This window comes from Pipra filicauda, unplaced genomic scaffold (genome assembly GCF_003945595.2).
Source record: "Pipra filicauda isolate LSUMZ 115617 unplaced genomic scaffold, ASM394559v2 scaffold267_size1258537_pilon, whole genome shotgun sequence".
In the NCBI taxonomy this organism is placed as follows: Eukaryota; Metazoa; Chordata; class Aves; order Passeriformes; family Pipridae; genus Pipra; species Pipra filicauda.
In genome coordinates, this window is record NW_024104384.1 from 204,844 (window position 1) to 224,359 (window position 19,516).

At 41.7% G+C, this 19,516-nt stretch overlaps 1 protein-coding gene across 2 annotated transcripts in view; it reads left to right on the forward strand.

Moving 5' to 3' along the window:
- The first annotated feature begins 1,086 nt into the window (after window positions 1-1,086).
- SPOCK1 (SPARC (osteonectin), cwcv and kazal like domains proteoglycan 1) overlaps window positions 1,087-19,516 on the forward strand; it is a 264,587-nt gene continuing 246,157 nt past the window's right edge. For both annotated transcript variants that reach the window (XM_027736212.2, XM_027736222.2), the window contains exons 1-2: window positions 1,087-1,244; window positions 1,596-1,763. In XM_027736212.2, the coding sequence (XP_027592013.1) occupies window positions 1,596-1,763 (168 nt within the window). In that variant the 5' untranslated portion in view covers window positions 1,087-1,244. The remainder of the gene's footprint in view (window positions 1,245-1,595; window positions 1,764-19,516) is intronic.

The following is a 19,516-nucleotide window of genomic DNA, read 5'->3' on the forward strand; positions in this document are numbered from 1 at the left end:
CCCCTCATCCCTTCATTCCCCTCATCCCTTCATTCCCCTCATCCCCTCACTCCCCTCATCCCCTCACTCCTCTCATCCCCTCACTCCCCTCATCCCCTCACTCCCCTCTTCCGCTCACTCCCCTCATCCCCTCACTCCCCTCATCCCCTCACTCCCCTCATTCCCCTCATCCCTCATCCCCTCACTTCCCTCATCCCCTCATCTCTTCACTCCCCTCATCCCCTCATTCCCCTCATTCCCCTCATCCCCTCACTCTCCTCATCCCCTTGATGCCTGCTCAGCTGGTGCTAAAGAAAAACTCAGGAGCAGTTAATTGAGGGTGAGATAAGGAAAGGGTTTAATTGTGCCAAGGCAATAGATGTTACAAGACGCGTGTGCCCGCTGTGCCTGAGATGTAACATTTTATAATACTATCTGTCCAATCCCAAGTGTGTCCACCCCGTAGCCTTTGCTCAGGTTCACCCCAGGCCCATCCCCTTAGAATTGGGTCTGAGGACTTTTTGGGACCACCCACTTCATCATTCTCATCATCCTCCGAGCACAAAGGGTACATGGTCACCTAGTTCTTGACTCTGTTCTGTTCAGGCCAAGGTATGAGTGTTCCCCAAACAGCATAGGCCTTGCCTTGACAAGAGACTAAACATTTCTGCTGAATTCAGGGGTAGGATTGATATGGGGTACATGGAATGGGGTAAGAGGGTTGAGGAATGTGTAAACTAAAGGGTGCTAAAGGGTGAGGAATACAATATAGCTGCTTCTAAAATCTACTTCTACTATAATTACATATAAAGCTTATAAAATTAGCAAAGTCGAAAAAACCGAAAGGGTCTTAAGGCATCATCCTCATTCCCTCATCCCCTCACTCCCCCCATCCCCTCATCCCCCATCCCCTCACTCCCTCACTCCCGCTCCCCAGCCCGTCCCCTCCCGGCCCCTCCCCGGGCTGCCCGGCCCCGCTCGGCCGGCAGGGGGCGCCAGAGCCCGGCCGCGCCCGCCCCGCGCGCACCCGCACGCGCGGACCCGGCGGGAGGCGGCGGCGAGGGGAGAGAGAGCGGGGACAGGGAGAGGGGACAGGGACAGGGGACAGCGGGGACACAGAGCGGGGACAGACAGCGGGGACAGCGGCTCCGGGACCGCCGCCGAGCAGCGGCACCGCACAGCGGGGCGGCGGCAGCGGGAGGAAGAGCAGAAGGAGCAGCAGCAGCGCGCGGTGCCGGGAGCCCCGGCCGGCGGCGCTGCCCGAGGTAGGGGCTTCCTCTCGCCCTGGCAGCCAAACTTCGCGGAGACAGCGCTGGCTTGGCTTGGCTGCGGCTCCGTACCGCCGTGCAGGTCCCCGCCGGCCCCAGGGACCTGGTCTATTTCTGTTTTTATTATTGTTATTATTATGATTGTTACTGACGCTGTTCCCCGCCCCTCCGCGCTGGGCGGGCGCGGCGGGGTCTCGGCGGACGCGGCAGCTCCGCGGCCAGAAGTTGGCGAGGACCGTGGGGGGCGACTGGCCCCAACTTGGGTCCCCTCTAAACTTCCCTGCCCGGGAAGCCGCCGCCCCTCTCCGCTCCCCTCCGCTCATCCCCGCTCCTCTCCTCTCCTTGCAGATGTCGGGGGTGCTGCTGATCGCTGCCTGGTGCTTCCTGCAAGCGGAGAGCCGGCATCCTGAAATCATCACGAGTAACAGCAATCATGGCAATTTCCTGGACAACGACAAATGGCTGAGCACCGTCTCGCAGTACGATAAGGACAAGTACTGGAACAAATTCAGGGATGTAAGTACTTCTCCCTTTGCCGCATGCTTCTTGTTCGTTCCATTGCATCCTTCCTGCTGTCTTTGGGAAGCTGCGGGTAGAAGAGAGATGCAGCTTTGGGCGACCGGTTGCTGCTTGTGTGAAGGATGTTCAGAGCTGTTTGGGAGCTGGACAGGCAGTCCTGGCATCCCTGATCACCCCATCGACTGGGGCAGCTTGGGCTCTGTGTCAGTCTCACTGTGAGCTTATGGTCTTCAATTTTCCTCTGGGGAGGAACTTTGAGTGAAGTTTCTGTGCTTGATGCTTAAAGGCTGATTAACTGCAAAAGGATGGAATGGGGTGTGTGTGTGTGTGTATAAGAAAGGAATACTTACCAGTTCAAGCCACAAGGTGGTAAACAGTGAAGCTTTTTTTACCTGCAGTTTTTATTGTCATTTCTGCTTGTGGAGATCTTCGAGGCTGGTATAGGGTTGGAGGCAGCAGTGCTTTGGCTTGGGGTTTTCTTTTTCAGTCTGGAAAATAGGGGTGACTTCAAGATGTGTTATGACATTAAAATTAAATCTTGACTTCCTCTTGTTTGAATACAGTCATATGTATTATGTCAATGATGGCAGAAAGGGAAATGCATTGTTTATGGGCAAGGTAATGTTTATGAGCTCAGTGTGACTCCAGGAAAGGGAAGAGTAGAGCTGGCTGGCAGTTCTGATGGTACTGCTCTGTAAGGATTTGTTTGTTTAGCAATACCTGGCCATTTATGGTATATTAACAAGTCGAACTTTGATGCTCTGCTTCTGTCTCTGTGATCTTAACACTGTATCTGACTTTTTGAGGAGAAAGTAAAAGTGTTAAATGCAATGGGTCTCTGCCTTGCTTATGCTCTCTACATTCTGCTGTGGTTGTGGTCATCTCTGTGTCTTAGAAATGCTGCTCTGAATCTCAGTGTAACAAAGTATGGCCTTAGCAATGGTATCCACAGCTCTCTCAGGGTGTGTATTCCTGTGAAGTCCCTGTGTGACACATCCACCTCCTGGGACTGTGGAGTTCTCCTGTAATAGGTGTCTGGAAAAGGGGATTCTACAGTTAATGTGTATGCCTGCATTTTTACCGTACTCCAAGGGAATCTTTGCCAATATCTGGTTTAGTCTCCTGGGGAACTCAGGTTAAGGATTTCACTTGGTAATTTCTGAATCCAACTTGATGGGAGAATTCGGCAGCATTTGAAAGTGATAAATGAAATGAAGGACTGAAAAAATGAAAAGGACTGAAAAATGAAGGACTGAAAAATGAAAAATTAATCTGGAAACACTTTTAACTAGAGACAGATTTATGGCAAGGGACATCTTTCAACAGTCTCCTTCCAAATGGAGGCCTTGTATTAATCCCACAGCTTAAAGTTTTTAACTATTTTTATGTAATTTTTACGTTTTCTGCTTCCCTCTTTATGTTACTTTTACATTTTCTGCTTCTCTCTTCCTTTTTTTTTAAACCTGGAGTCCTTGAAACTTCTCATCCTCTTTCAGAGAAATTATTCTTCTTTCTCTGGAAGATGTTTACAAAGAATATCTCATGTTTTAAGGTGTCACAACTGAGAATGCTTTTCTAAACTTTCTGAAAATGTTAAAAACCTGCATAAAGCCCCAAAACTCTCTTTTATAGGAGGAATCATTTTATGGAAAAGAAAAACCAAGCTTAACCAGTGGCCTACCAAGAAAAGGAAATAGTATAAAGTTCATGCAAAGTTTAGCTATCTTTCTATCCAGCTGTCTTAATGGTTTAATTTAATTGCTTCAAAACTAGAATGTTACAAATGCATATGATTATTCATGAAACCTTTTATGGGGCAAATTAACAGAGACTACTAATCATCTCCTACTAAGCTTTTTCCAAAAAGAAAATATAAAAAGCTTGCATATGTGGTTAAGCTCTTAATAATGTGTCTTCAACCAAAATGATTTACTGGATCATAATCTTGTGTGAGAGGTTCTGTGTCCAGTGGTAGAATTGCTGCCCACATAGCAGGTATGGCAGAGACAGCCCTTCTTGCATGCAGAGCTGTTGTTAGAAGGAATCTGGTCCTTGCTTTGTGCTGTGTTGGTGACAGGTTGTTAAAATATTTGTTAAAACATCTCTTAAAATGTTGGGGAGATGCACCATAACAGTATTAACTGCTGGCTGTGGAGTCGACCAGCATTTCAACCATAACTGTTGACTTGCAGGAAAATTCTCTTCCCTTTTTGCCCTCCTTCCCAAACTGTAGCTTTACACACATCGTGACTAGATGAGGTTCTTGATGTGGGCTTTGCACAGGAGGGGGGAGTAGAGAAGTGTTTCATTTCAAACCTTCTTGGGTCTGACACTGCAGCTACTGCAGGGCAGAAGCTTCATACCTTGTAACTCAGGTTGCAGCAATTACCATAATTACCTTCAGTTGCTTTCTGAATTTCCACACATTACATAAATATGTTTACACAAATATTGACATAACTGTGCCCTTCTGCACAGTGGGAGAAAAACTGAAGGTGTGGGGCTAAGATTTGCTGGGTTTGGGTGTGGCCACTTTAAACTCTTGTGTGTCAGCACAAACATCTGCACACACAGATGTGCACATAAATCTGGCATAATGTTGCAGGACTAGGTAGGGTTTTTTTACAGGTGATATGTAATGGAATATAAAATTTTAAATTGAATTTCTCTCAACTTTTTCAGTTATTCTTGTTAAAATCAATTGGTAGGTCAGCCTTATTGAGCTATGGGCCAATATGGCCTGATTTGAGAGGACAGCTATTGATTGATGTTTTTACTATGACCCATATTTCTTTTGGGCAAAGGCAGCGTGGTAGTTGCACTTATTGGCCCAGAATTCATTATACTCTGTGAAAAGAGAGCACAGAAATCCCCCCTCAGGCTGCATTAGAGCCACATAATCAGGCTAAATTTCTAAATCTGACTAAGTTTAACAGTGTGAAATGAAGACCTGTCATCATTTCCCAAAGGCCTCAAGGGATCTGTTTAAAACAATACTTTACAATACAATCTTTTCACACGATTTGAACAAAATTTGCTGATTTTTTCAAGTCCTCCATTTTTAAAAACAAGCAGAGCTTATAATAAATAGTAAGACCCATGTGACTGATCTGTTGTGAAACACTTGCTGTTGAAAATCTTGTATATTGTACATCTGCCCAGCATCACTAATGGTGTAATGTCTGTTGTATCAATAAGCTTTCAGTGCAATCTAAACCTGATATTCCAGTCTGTCTTCCACCCCTTTTTGCTCATCTGCCATGGACTTTCTATGTGGCAAATGACAAAATCTTAGCTCTGTCTTAAGTTCCATTTTATAACTGGGGATAATAATATTTGTCTTCCTCACAACTGCGTGTTGAAGCTGTAAATAAGAAAGGACAGAGCTCAGGATCTGTGGTAATATGAAATTTATCATACACCTAATCCATATATTGAACGTGACTTGGTCCATATTTAAGTTACTGATTAGTAAGTTTCTAAAAGTAAAAATTAAATCAATGGAATTATTACTAGAGAAAGAAAAAAAAAATAAGCCAAGGACAGTCTCCAGGGAGGACCTGCAGCTATTTCCCTTGTGCAGATTTGAGGCTTGGAAAAACAGACATGAGAGAGATGAGAGTCAAATTAGACCTTTTGATATCAGGAACCTAAATATGGAGGCCTCAATCTTTGGATCAAATCTGTTGGGAGGGATCTTTTGGCTTGAGAGGAGCCAAAGGAGTAAAACCTTCAGAGCAGATTTGGCAGCTGAATGTGGAGTGAATTTTTATAAGTCTTAGAAACATTTATTTTTATGCAAATGGCCACACATGTTATTGTAACACTGCAGCATGTCATGTTCATAAAGTCTTGGCACAGAATAAGTGTCCTTTTAGTGTTAGATCTGCCTTTAATCAAAATTATATGAACAGACTAATTCTATTACTTCTACTTGGACTTATGTCTATTACATTATTAATGCTTACATATAAAAAAGGTAATAAGTTCAACTAGCCACGGATTAAACTGCAAAAGGGAAGAAAAAAGTAAAATGAACTAAGAGGATCCAGTATAAACCATACAAGGAATATTTCCATGAAGTTGAAAGCTTGGCATGAGCTGTGGTTTCAGTGCCTGTTTATGCATGGCAGGCTGCCAGCCCACGTTCTGAGCATTAACTAAGCTGTTTCTCAAAAGTTTATTGCTTACAGAGTTTCAGTTCAGGCTATCATGTGAAAACCCCCTGCATTTTTATGCCTGGAGATGCTTTGAGGCTGTGCATGCCTAAGAAGCAAGGCATGAAATGTCAGCATCTGTGTGTAAACGTTGCTCACACTTGCTGGATAAATAGTTATATATATTTATATATATCTGTTCGTGCTGCTGATGGTTATAAGTAGATTAGATGTTAGATTTCCCAGATTGGTCAGAGACTACCATCCCCTCCAATTTTGCTAGTTATTAATATACATCCCCTTTTTGAGCCTGCAAATTCCTCCTCACACCTGATCAGAGGTGACAAAGCAAATACAGGATTAGGAACTGGAGGATTTTATTTTGTGCCAGCTTTGCCACTGATGAGTTTTTGTCCTTTGGGTTGGCTCTTCACACTTCTTCCCCCTTGTTGGCACTTACCTTTCTCTGATTTGTTTAGCCCCAAATTAGAAGTGTGGTAGTGAAACTTGATAGCAGGGAGTTGGAAAACATGAGCAGTGCTGAGAAGGGCTGGAATACCAAGCAGGCAGAACTGGAAGACCTTGGGAACTCGAGTAATAGAAATGAAATGAAATTTAAAAGTACAAAGTGGAAGGTCATGGAATTGAGAGCTAACACAAATTTATTCTGGGTCCCAGCAGCTCAGCTTGAAATGGATGAGAGGGAAAACCTGTGTACTTCCATTGATTTGCAGAGTTATCTAAGTTACGAAAGTAATGCTGCTCTGAGGAGAGCAAATATATTCTAGGAGGGCAGAAAATGAAAGATTTCTAGTTCTGTTGATGAAATAAAAATGTACAATGTGTAGGAGCGAATACTTAATTATGAATATTGTGAGCACTTCTGATCAGTTAAATTCAAGAAAGACAAATTTTTGTGGAGTTGGTGATCCAAAAGCCTTCCAGCTTCATAGGAAAAAAAGAGCCTGTTTTAAGACAATATGGTCTGTTAGTTTACCCCACACAAGGTAATTGTGTAAGAGTAGATCTGCTTCAGAATATTTACAGAAAAAAGGGCAGCAAAACCTGCATTGAGTGAAGTTGAGATAAAAAGCCAAGTAGATAACTGGTGACAAAAATAACCTTATTGCTGACTTTAAGGATAAGGTTATTACTCCACCCACAGGTATGTTTTAAAAGTTATCTTAATGAGCACTTCATTTTCAATATGTAGCTTGTATGTTAACAAAAAATAATTATACTGTAGTAAAATGTCATAAAAGAACCTGGATTTGGGGGATCTAAAGGCCTTGGATTTTTATGTCACGTGTCATGAGGTTTAAAGCTCCTCACTGGAGGTTGTCTTGCTCCCTGTCCATACATGGGGTGGAACCTGAGCTGTGACACCCAAGTATTCCCTCATCCTTTGGGGTTTTTGAGCTCCCAGGTCATTTCTGTAGCCTGGGTTCTTTCTGCTGCCCCTTCCCTGGCAGATCCACCCTTCAGTGGCATCTCACTGCCAAGGACTTCTCCAATTTGAACTTATCCCCAGTCCACCAGAAGGGGAAGCTACTTATTTTGAAATTGCACTTTCTTTTTTCTACTCTCTATTTAGATCTACAGGCAGAATGAAGCATTTTTCTGCCAACAGTTTATTAGCAGAACATCACTTTTTCTACTTTCTTCACCTAAAATGCAGGCACAAGTTTTCCTGTGATGCAGTTGTTGGTACATCCAATCCATATATTCCTGGAGAAACCATTCAGGCCCTGCTGATTATCTGTAGTCCTAAGGAAGGTGACAGTACACTTGGAGAAAAGCTGCTGGCTAAATCATGGCTGTACCAATGAGGGAAGTGTCTGGGTTATGTGACAGGGCACAGACACCTCAGGCTGCCTTCCCCGGAGATTTTCATTCCAAGCCCACCTTGAGCTTTAATTGAAGGTGAACACTGGGTGTGTGTGTTATTCCCGTGGATCTGAAGTACAACAGAGTCAAAATGTGATTTATAAGTCTATCTTAGACATAGGTTCTCTTCCAGCAATTCTTACTCAACAGAGGGACAGGGCTGGAATATAAATGTGATCAAAAAATACAGCTGAGAGGTACTTGCATGAAATTTAAAAGAACAGCAACACATGAGACTGAATCTGTGCAAATGTAGTGCATAATCAGCTTCTTACAAGCAGGAGAGATATGCTTACTAAAAAACCCCTTCTCAAATTTGACACTTGCTTTCTGCAGTGGAAAAGGGGGGAAATAATGGCATTTATGTCAGAATAATTAACTTGGAAGGTACGGAGAGCCAGCTTTTTGTAATTAACTGACACTTATCCAGCTTCCCTTGGAATTACCTAAGACTCTAAAGTTAAGTAGGTCAGCACCAAACTAGGGTGTGAGTTTCTGTATGATATGTTTCAAATGATAACTTTAATAGTTTCCTCACTTACAGAAGTGTTCTGTAGACTGCACTCACAAACCATATCCCTGCCATGAAATTCTGTGGATTCACAGTTTTCACTAACATGTTTTATGCATTTTTAGAGCAACCATTCTTGTATTCTACTGCTTGTCCCTGTCCTGTCCCCCCCAGTAGGATATTTTTTCTATAGGGGTTTGTTCTAATCCAAATTTAAATTGTAATTTTGTCAGATTGATGGGAAATTCACTGTCATAAAAGGAAAAAACTCACAAATGAGCCATACATCACATCAAACCATGTCAGTGTAATATAAAATGGAATTGAAAGTCGTCCTAGGAGGCTGACTTCTGATGTCTGGTGGTGTAACAGCTGCTCTCAGGCTCAGGTATCCATGGGCAAAGGGTACCAGTTTTATTTCAGGTAAATTGTCCAGGACTAGGGTGGAGAAAAACAGGTTCATTATTCTCAGGGGCCAAAAGTTTAAGTTAAAGCCTAGTTATGGCACCTCGTTTTGATCATCAGGGAGATTATTGCCTTTTTGTTTTGTTTTTTTGGTCTCAAATATTTTAACTGTTTACTTTATATGAATGATTTTAACCACAAGGCCAGAGGTGTGTAATTCCAGTCAGTGCATCTTTATCAATTTTTTGAGGATAAAATCCATGATTGTCTGGGGTGGAGCAGCTGAGCTGCTTTTCCAACAGGTAGGACTTCATGAGGAAAACGAAGCTCAAATATTACATCTAGGATATGAAAACTTTTTTCTTTAAGATAACATCTGTTTATTCAAAGACTGTTCGATTATTTCTTTCCTTATGTAACCAAAAATGAGATTTACCCAAAGGAGCTGGGGTGAAGTCTTGGTTGTATTGAAGTTCATGACCAAATTCTCACAGACTTTAGTGAGGCCTGAATTTGATTCTTGTGTTCCTCGTCTTCCTGTTCTCTTAGACAAAGAACAACTGTACATGTTGGATTAAACAGTTCTCTTTGGCTTTTGAAGGACACTGTGGAATTGGAAAACACTGAAAGATCAGCTGTCTGGCCAGCATAAATAGAAGAAGCTCCCTTGAAGTCCCTGGAGGAATCAAACTATCTGAAAATCAAACACCCACAGTCTACAAAGTATACATTTTATCATTTCCAACCAAAAAAAAAAAGAAAGTGGAGTTGAAACAGCACAGTTAAGGTGATGCTGCTGCCTCCAGTGTGATTTTCTGTACTTCCAACACTTCACTCTTCCAGCTTTAAGTAGGGCTTTTTTGCTGCTAAGTTACCAAGTCTCAGCTCAAGTGAGTAGTCTGAGATGAGGTGGATAACTCCAGCACTTGGCACTGGGGGATTTGCTGGTGCAGGTTGGCAGCTGAAAATTGAATTACAGATTTGGACTGAACATCTAATGTCTAATGAGTTTCAAGGCTAAGATATGATTCAAAATTCAGTTTACAGATAAATTGCTAAGCTGCTGAATAGAGGCTTTGGCAGGGAGTAGATTGGTCTTTATCTGTCACTTCTATGGCTTGGTTTGTAATCCAGGGTAACAGAAAATCATTCTCATTAAATAGGTACACGGGGGCATCAATTAATTCTGCGATCTTCACTGTCCTCTTAATGAACTTTGTGTCATAAATTCACTTCACTGATTGCTTTCTCCCGGGTAGATAGAAAAATACTTTATTAAAAATTACTCTTAGAGTAACTATATTCAGATTGGTTTTTGAAAAAGGTTTCAATATATCATGGCTCTAGAGCTGAATTCTGGCTAACACTGGGATTGATAGAGGCAGTGATACTTGTCTGTCTATGCTTTGAAATTGTCTAATCAGGAAATTCAGCTGTGTATACAGTTTCATTTGAAATTGCACAGCATAATTTTTATATGGTTTTTTAGCTTGGAGATTTGTCTTCATCCTTCCTTCCCTGTGTTCCATTGTCTATTCAGAAATTTATTTCAGTGCTGTTTCCTAGTGTTTGTATATTGTCCTTTCTGACTTTCTCTTCAAGTTGTAGCAGTTAGAGAACTTGAACCTGAACAAAAGATCGAGGTAGAAAGGTAGAGGAGCTGCAATCACTGGAACAGAGGGGGGGATGCTTAAATTTTAGTGAATAGTGTAGGAGAGAGGCTGAAAATTATAATTGCAGGGTTAAGAAGAAATGAAGCTGAATTGTTTCTTCAAGGGAGTGCAAAATGTTGTTTTTAGAATAGTGTTTCTGTGTGTACAGAAACATTGATGTTTCATTTCGAGATGTTAAGGTTCTTGGTAGAATCTGATTGCAGATGGTAAATATTAATAAAAATCAGTTTTAGAGAGTTCAGAACTGCCTGGCTCCTGACACCAGGGCCGTGGGTTTGATCCCTGTGTGGGCCGTTCACTTGAGAGTTGGACTCGATGATCCTCGGGGGTCCCTTCCAGCTCCAAATATGTGATTCTGATGCTGAGATTTCTTGGTGGATAACCAGAAATGTTATGATGGAGATGAGGGGTCTGACTGTGCCTGCCCGGAGCTGTCCAGGGATGGAGATGAGGGGTCTGACTGTGCCTGCCCGGAGCTGTCCAGGGATGGAGATGAGGGGTCTGACTGTGCCTGCCCGGAGCTGTCCAGTCCAGTCCTGGATCCTCTCGGGGATCCAGCCGTGCCTCCAGGAGCTGTCCAGCCCTGATCCCGCCGTGCTCAGGGAGGTGTATCTACATGAGACAGATGTGGGAGCAGAGGATAGAGCGAGTTCAGAGTTACCCATCAAGCCAATGGCAGATCTAACACCCAAATTGATATCATATGTCCCAGGACAGTTCTCCTCTGTGCTGGAATCCAGACAAGGCTGAACAGGTCTGTTCTTCCCATGGATATATGTTTCCATGTCTGACAGCAGTGTTATTGGCTCAGATTCATTTCCTGTGGGATAACATTAACTTCACTCAAGGTATATAGGGGATAAATTTTATTCAGTTTTTCCTAAATGAAGTCAGGAAATCCTTTTTGTGCTGGCTATGCTATTTATTATTTATTTGATGCTAGGTAAAGATTTTCTAGTGTGATATCATGTTGGAAGGGGACTAGGTATTTCCTGTTAAAACAGAGATATTAGGCAAAGCAGGTTCCCTGTATCTGCTTTATTTTTAAGTTAAACTACATCTAGTGAAACTTATGACTCTTAGGGTTTTTGAATCCACTGATCATTTTAAAACTTGTTTCGTATGTCTAAAAAAGAAATTGTTTCCCATAAAAGAATGCCAGAGTGCTGCATTCGGCAGGGATATCTGTAAGCATGGGATAATCAGTGGTTTAAATACAGAACTGGCTGCCTTATTCCTTAAACATAACCATGAATCTCCACATTATGGTTCACTCAGGACAGCAGCATCCAAAAGGAAATCCTGCCACATTTAATTAGAATAAATATAAACTGGAAAAATACTGCATTCTGTCAGCTGTGTGCAGAACTGCAGCTGTGCAGCATGAGGGAAACTGGTAAACCAGATATCTTTGCTCGTAATGAAGTAGAGGGTGATTGAGATCAGTGGCCCTGGATTTATTAGTCTCTTCATGCTTATATAACAAAGTTAAGTTGGATATAACAGGACACTTAAGGGTTTATTTTCACTGGGATATGAGGCAAGATGGACTGAAATGATGATCCTTCCGTGACACAGATATCTATTTTTATATCTAGTCTCCTTTTCATAAAGCCTTTGCTCTTCTCATGAAGAAGTGCTTTCTGTCTTATCTGAATAAATGTTAAAATGCCTGGCAAAGCAAAGATTTTGGGAGTTGTAATGAACTTCTTATAACCTGAGATGAAAGGTAATCCTTTTCCCCTGGAAATAGTGCTCTTGGAGATTGTGAGCCAGCATTTCCCATCCAGGTGCAATGCAATGCCCTGTAAAAGAGAAAAGAAGACTGAACACAAGTACAAGAAACTTTAATGGATATAGAGCAACAATTTCTGAACATCCATGAAAAGCTAATATAAACAATTTTAGAACCATATTAAAATATATTGAAACTTCCATTTGTAAAGCAACATATGGCATCACAAACAGACCTATCCCTGTATATAAAGGGAAAAAAAATCCAAACCACTTCTTATGGGCCATATTTTGCTATCAGTATTTTTTTTAAATAACTGCACAAACTTAGCATTAGTTTCTGTTGGGGTACTTCCATCCACATTTCAATGGCAGAATCTGGCCCTAGGGAATCAAGAATAAGCAATATTCCATCACAGCAGGGCAGTACAAGCACAGACAGACGTGGCTTGTGCTGCAGTTTCCATTAGCAAAGAAAGAAGCTGCAAACAGGAAGCAATTTTGAAACCTGCCCCATCGTGGCAAAACCATTACTGATATATCAGGAATGGTGCAGTTGGTGTGTTCCATCCAGAATGATGCAGGGTTGTCTATAAAATTTGAACTCACTAAGGAGATATGTGAATATAAAATCAGATACTGAGATCAAGCCTTAGGGCATGGCTGATTTTAAAGCTGAAGCTCCCCTGAAATTAGGAGTTACTGAAAGAGCAATGAGAGAATAAACGTGTTTTCTTCAGTTTTTCTTTAAAAGGAGAAACTATAGGTGCAAGGAAATTAAAAATAAAACAAAAAACCTGATACCAAAAACCATTTAAAAGCCCCAATCTGTGTCATAGGCAAATGACTGCTGCATAATTTAGTGGATGCAGATAGAGGAGTCGTGGCTGAAATGGAGACATGCTCCATTATGTAAGAAATCATGGCTGAAACAATCTTTCCTGAGGCCCAGCAGCTTCTCCTCATGGAAAATGCCCGGCAGAAAGAGGAAACAAAGAATGTGATGTGTGTTTGTGTGTGTAGGAATCTCGGTAAGGAATCTATAAACACAGAATGGGAAGGAGGCAGACAAGTAAAGCTGTGTTCCACTCAGGTAGAGAGGGCTCCAAAATTCCAGGCTGATGATGGTGTTAAGGTCAGGGGGAGAGGAGAACAGGAAGGATTTAGTGAGGATACAACTGAAAATGAGTTGTGTGCTGAGCAGGACCTGGCTGACCCTGACCTGGGCAGGAGCAGCTCTTGTGAGCAAAGCTCCTGGTGAGCCCCACCCACCCTGGTGTGGGTGACTCTGGGCACAGCTGTAAAGCTTGTCTTGCTGAGTGTACACAACCCATTTTGGACTCTAGGCAATCACCACTGGCTTATTGCCAGCTGAGGAGCTCTAAACATGGGCACTTCTGTGGTCTTCCTACTGTGGGACTTGTGTGTTGGGTGCTGGGTGGGGGTGGTGTTGCTTTTAATGTGAGATAAACCACAGAGATGCTCTGTAGAAAGAATACGGGCACTTTAATCACTTTTTTCCCCTGCAATGTAGTTGGGGATATCTGTAGCATTCATAATTAGCAGAGGAACAGATGGCTAAAGCTTGGTTTAAAACAGAGAATCCATGGAGTGATCGTGAGCTGCTGCGAGCTTATTTGGGAAGGAGTTTGCTCTGTGCTCTAACACAGTGGTGCAGCAGTAAAGTAGGAAAAGGATTTATAACAGTTGGTGTAATTTAGTGTGTAGGACATATATAAAGCATGGAAAACATCCAAACTTATGAAACATCTCCTTGATGCTCATGTCTTGTGCTGCCCAAGGAGGAATTTCAACATTTACTGTCCTGCACAGCTGAAACCTCTTATGTGTGGTTTCATATCTAGGGGCAATATAGCAAAATGTCCATACATAAGATTTCCCTGTTCCCCCGTCCTGTTTCTGCACAGAAGGGAACAATTCAGTTCTCTGCTCAAACTGCAGTAAGTAAAACAAAAAAACAGAACAAACCGACAAAACAAACCCAAAAAACCTCTCTATATTTTGCTTGTGTGCTTCCAACATTACCATTGTGCTACAATTTTTCAAAGCTGGAAAACATGAGAGGATTTTGTCAGCATTTCACCAGGACACTTGTTTCACATAGAAAGCCAGAGGGCAAAACAAGAGTGGTTTCTTCTGCTCCATGTAATGTTTTCAGAAGGCAGCGGGAGCCCTACAGGCACAATCACTGGGATTCGGGTGGGGTAATGTTCAGAGTGATGAGATCTGGGATGGAAAGGCTGATTGATTAGTTGGTGATTCCATGTTCCAAATTCAAAACTTACAAATATTTGATTCTAAGGAGCAAAGAGCAAGGAGAAGGTTGCTGAAGAGAAAAATAAGCTGAATATGTTTTTCATCGATAAAGTAGAAATATGGTGTTGTCTGTCCCAAAGGAGCTGAATGGATTATTGCAACCATCCAATCTGGTCAAGATCACATTTTCTTTTTTTTTGTTTTATCTATTCTTAAAAAAAAGATAAATGACCCCATGTTGAGATGTTTAGCTCTGGGAGATGACCTGTATTTACCTTCAAGTCAGAGTGAATTGGATATTCTCTTTCTCTGTGGAACTGTATCACTGTCTCCCTGCAGACTCTGTGGATGCAGACATAAAATATTTCTGTGGAAACAGTGGTGCCATTCCCTCTATGTATGTAATATTTTGCAGGATATCTGTAATAGCCAGTGAAATGGTCTTTGATAGCTCCTATTTTTCTCCAAATGCTGAACTATAAATTTAAATATATTGTGAACTATGTTTTCTTTTTGCATCGTGAACTCCCTATATCTCCTCACAGTAAGGAATTCACAGAATAAACCTGTAGGTTTGTGCTTGCCTAAACATTTCTAAATTTTTCATTTTCAATTTTCATGTAAAACTGAGTCAAAATTTTTCCAGTATGGAAAAATTAATTTTCCAACTGCACCAGTTTCTGCATTGACAAGATTAAATGAATTGTTAGTGTTTTACTCAGTTCAGTTGATGGGGAATTTTTTAATTCTTGAATGTATTTAGGTTGTAAACTTCTTGGGATGGAAACACTTCTCTGTGTTGCTCATGCAGAAGCCGGTCCAGTGAGGGCTGTCATTGTGCAAGGGCTGCTGACCAATACAAATCTTAGAGTACAAACAGTTAATCTTTATCACCAATTAATGTTGTCAGTAGTAGAATTAAATTAAAGCAACTGTGTCACTGTGGGGTTTGACTTTCCCTGGGTCCCTTTCCTTCTGCAGACCTCATAAATGGTTCAGAAATAGCCTTTTCTAAGCCAGTCGACTGGGTTAGAAATTTTCAATTTAGTATCAAATGAGGTATTTTCAGTTTAGAGATGGTCAAAACAGTCACAACCATCATGTTCTTGGGCAGCACCATTCCAGCCATCTTAGCATTCAGCTGTAAGAGCTACAAAAGCAATATAATTTCAGTTGCCCCATAACAGAACTAAGCCCAAGCTTTTTCAAGCTTGTCAGAAAGACTTCCTTCATCAAGAATTTCCAAAAATTATTTAGCTATTTTAACTGCCTGAGCTTGTTTCATGAGTCATAGGAACTTTGCCCAGTAGAATTCCACTCTCTCCCTCATCTCTGAAGCTGTCAGTGAATTTTTAGGATGTCTTTTCTCGTAGTGGTTGCTGAAAACCAGATCAGTGGCTCTTGGTTGCGTGTTCACGGCTTCAGAAGATGTTTCTTAATTGCTGAAAGTGTGGAACAGATAAAATAACGTGTCACCCAGGATCTGAGGTTACTGCAGCTGTGCTGCTTCTAATTTCAACTGCCTTGAAAGGCTGAGGAATTACAGAGTGTTCCCTGTAATGACAGGCCTTCCCACTGCCTGCTGAGCTGGGAATTGTTCCTTCCAGCTTAGGCTGTAACTTGTGACTGGGCAAAAAGCTGAGGAAGAAATGAAGGCCACCTAATCCACTCTCCCAGCACTAGTGGGAGATTCCATGATCACTGGCTGGGGGTAGTTTGAGAAAGCGTGGGGGATGTACCTCAGGAAGGTACAGAGTGGGAGATCTGGCTTTTGTGTTTAAAAAGATCATTAAGTGGCTCTGCTCAGCAGTAGAACATGAAAAATATGCTTGGTGTGGGGCTGTAGAAAACCAATGAAATCCAGTGACAGGGAGTAAACAATTATTTGTAAATTTGTAAAGTAAAAAGTTATTGTTAATGATTTGGAGGAATGACAGGAGGGAAAATAAAAAGGAATTTCACATAGCAAATTTCCATTTGCTGCCTTAGGAGAATGAAAGTTGTGGCCCATTTTTGTTCCAAAACACTGTTTATAGGGTGAATTCCTGATTTGGGGGAACTGCTGCCTTCCTGAGCGTTCTAACAAGGTCAATGCATTGCTAAGTCAAAGCATGGAAGATTTGCACCCTGCTGTGGTCAAAGAGCTCTTTCTCCTCCCACCTCCTTTACATACCATTTCTGAGCACTACAAATCCCTTTTCCTGGGCTTGTACACAGGGACCACATGGGGAGGGGACAGTAAGTGACCTTCTTTATATTCCTGCATAGAACACAGCACCTCCCTGGCCTTTCATCCATGTCTTCCAGTTCCTCACTCCTTGTAAATCTGCCACTGGTTTCAATTCTGTGCTTAGTTAAGGGCACTTCTTTTATGTTTTGCTTTCCCATGAACACAGTATGGAAATAGCAAAAGCTGGAGTGCTATGGGAATAGCTGCTCCTTCATTCCAGCCTCATCATTTGTGTTACATAATTGGTTTTATTTTTATTTTCAGCTTTGACTTTCTGAAAAGCAAAGCAAAATATATGGGGTTTTAATCTCTCCAGTCTTGTTTGTACCCTGCTGAGTATAAGAAAAATAAGTCTGTTTTGCAGAGATAGACCTTAGATCATGCTTCAGAATTTCAGAATAAATTCCCAAAAGTGAAGCAGTAGGAGCTGTCACTGTGATTTGGATAATAAAAGCAATAAGGAAATGCCAGACCAAAAGTATGGCCTGTGTCACCCAACAAATGAAATGGCAAACTACCAGCCAGTGCTTAAAAGAATATCCAAGTGACACTGCTTTTCTCCCTGTGCCCCTGGCAAGGCTCCTGGATTGGTGCTGGGAGAGCACTGATAACTGGCCAGGGGAAGTGGGAGAGGCCACGAAATCCTCTGGCACTTGTGACAATTTGATCCCAAGAGAGCACTGGGATTTCTGCATTAACTGGGATGACTGCCCTGGAAGAGGAATCCTGATGTGCTTGAGATGTGAGTGGAAAGGATCCACTGCCATTTTCTGAGTATTTTAGCACTATATATATATATATGAAACACTAATGTCTCTATTGCTGAGGTTCTGAGGGTAAAAAAAACCCTGGGGTTAAAAAACCCAACCAACCCAGACTAAAACTGTCTCTGGCAGATTGTTTGCATGAAGATTATTCACACACTTATTCACAATTATTCAAGCTATTGTCTAAGATGCAGAGCTTTATACTTAAATATAAACCTGTTTGGGTAAGTTTTACTGTTTATTCTCATTGAAAAATCTGTAGCATTTTCCACAGAAATGTTTCAGGACTCTTCATGCACATTTTATAGAGATGCCATCTCTAGAATACATTTACCTTGTTCTCTAAGAGTTTCTTTGTCATCAAAGATGTTTTCAGGAGCAGAGCAAGCAGCTTTTGTTACCTTTGTCCTTGCTGTCAGCTGGAGTAGACATATTCTATGATTCTGTGATATTGTTACAGTTTCCATTCAGAAATAAGTGATATTCCATCTGTTCCTCTGCTGTACTTTGCAGTGAGCTGGGATTTGTGGGAATGCCTTACAGCATGTTGAACTCTTCCATGGAAATAATAGACTGTGATAACAGAGGCCAAACTTTTGTGATTTCTGGAGTTCTGAATTTTAATGTGATACTAGAGCTGAAAAGAGTCTTTGAGAATGGAAAAATGGATGTTTCCTGTCTCCATTTTTAGGTGTCTAGAGAAAGTAAAAACAATTAATTGCCCTTTATTTTTCCTTTTGGTGACCAGTTTTCTGACTTTTACCCATTTTATGACCATTTTAGCCTTAAGCTACGTCCCTGTAAAGCAGATAGAATATCTTCCTGCCTCACGGAAGGTTATGTTGGTGTTTCTGAGAGGGCTGTTACTTGTATAGATTATCCTTCAGGCAGTGCTCTCTCCCTTTGGAAACTCAGTACTGACATTTGAAATCCTGTATTTGAAATATTCATCAACAACAGAGGGATAGGTGATGTGCTTCCTCAAAAATTTAGTTATAAAATATTTTGGTTCATGTCCTCGATAAGGAGATTTTTGTAGAATTAAAGTATCTTGGATTTTCAAAATATCTCCTTTCTGTTCTTTAAGGCTTCCTGCTTTGTCTCTAGATTCCCTGGAAGCCATCTACTCTTATTTATCTCTGCAGCTGATTTTAAGTAAGACCTCAGCTCTCAAGGAAAGAAAGCCTTGTAAAGGATTTCTCATAAAAATGTTGCTAGTAAAGCATACTTAAAAATAAACTGCTTCTCTCCTTCCCTCCTTTCCAGAGTGAGCTGAGGGGACAACACCAGCTGAATCATCTGTCTGAGTCATGCAAACAGCTGTCATTGTTTGATGTAAAGATGAACTAAAAAGCTGTCATTTGCTTGGGAATATTTTTATACTTGACTCACTCGTCCAGTGAAGGGGAGAGTTTTCCTTAGCTTTCTCTTTTTTTTGTTTTCTTTTGCCTCCATTGGGATGGAAAATCACAATGGAGCCATGTGTCATTGCAATGGCTGCAAACTCTGCTGCTGAAAAAGCTTTGCAGAAATCTTCCCCCCCAGAGCATCTGTCAGCCTGACAGGCTGGGATGTTTTTTGCACTCGTGCACGGGCTCTGTGGGGCCCTTCCTTCAAAATGCCTGGATCTGGGCAAACACCTTCTCCTGCCCAGCTGTGCTGCCTAAAGGAATTCACTCTTGCCTCTGGACTGTGAAAATGGTCCACACTCTCCCCCTGATGTCTAACAGCTGATCCTCAGATTCACGTTGTGGTTTTGCTTTTGGGTTCCTTGCCCTTCTCCATCTCTTCTTGTTCTCTTGGTTTATCTTCCTGTGTCTCTTCTAATTAACTCTGCAACACCTTTTTTATTTTGCACTTCTCTCTCTTTTTATCTTCTTTACTCTTTCTTCATTCTATCATCTCTCGTCCATCCTCTTTCTTTTCTGCATTTTTCTGGTGTTAACCTTTCTCCCCCTCTTTTAATGGATATCTTTTATATCCTCTTCCATTGGCCAACTCCTGTGAGTTTGCTACCAAATATTTCTAGTCAAGAACTCGTAGCAGCACGGAGCTATTTTATCCAAACTGATGGTGATGTGGCCAGTCTGGTTTTCACCTTAAACCTGG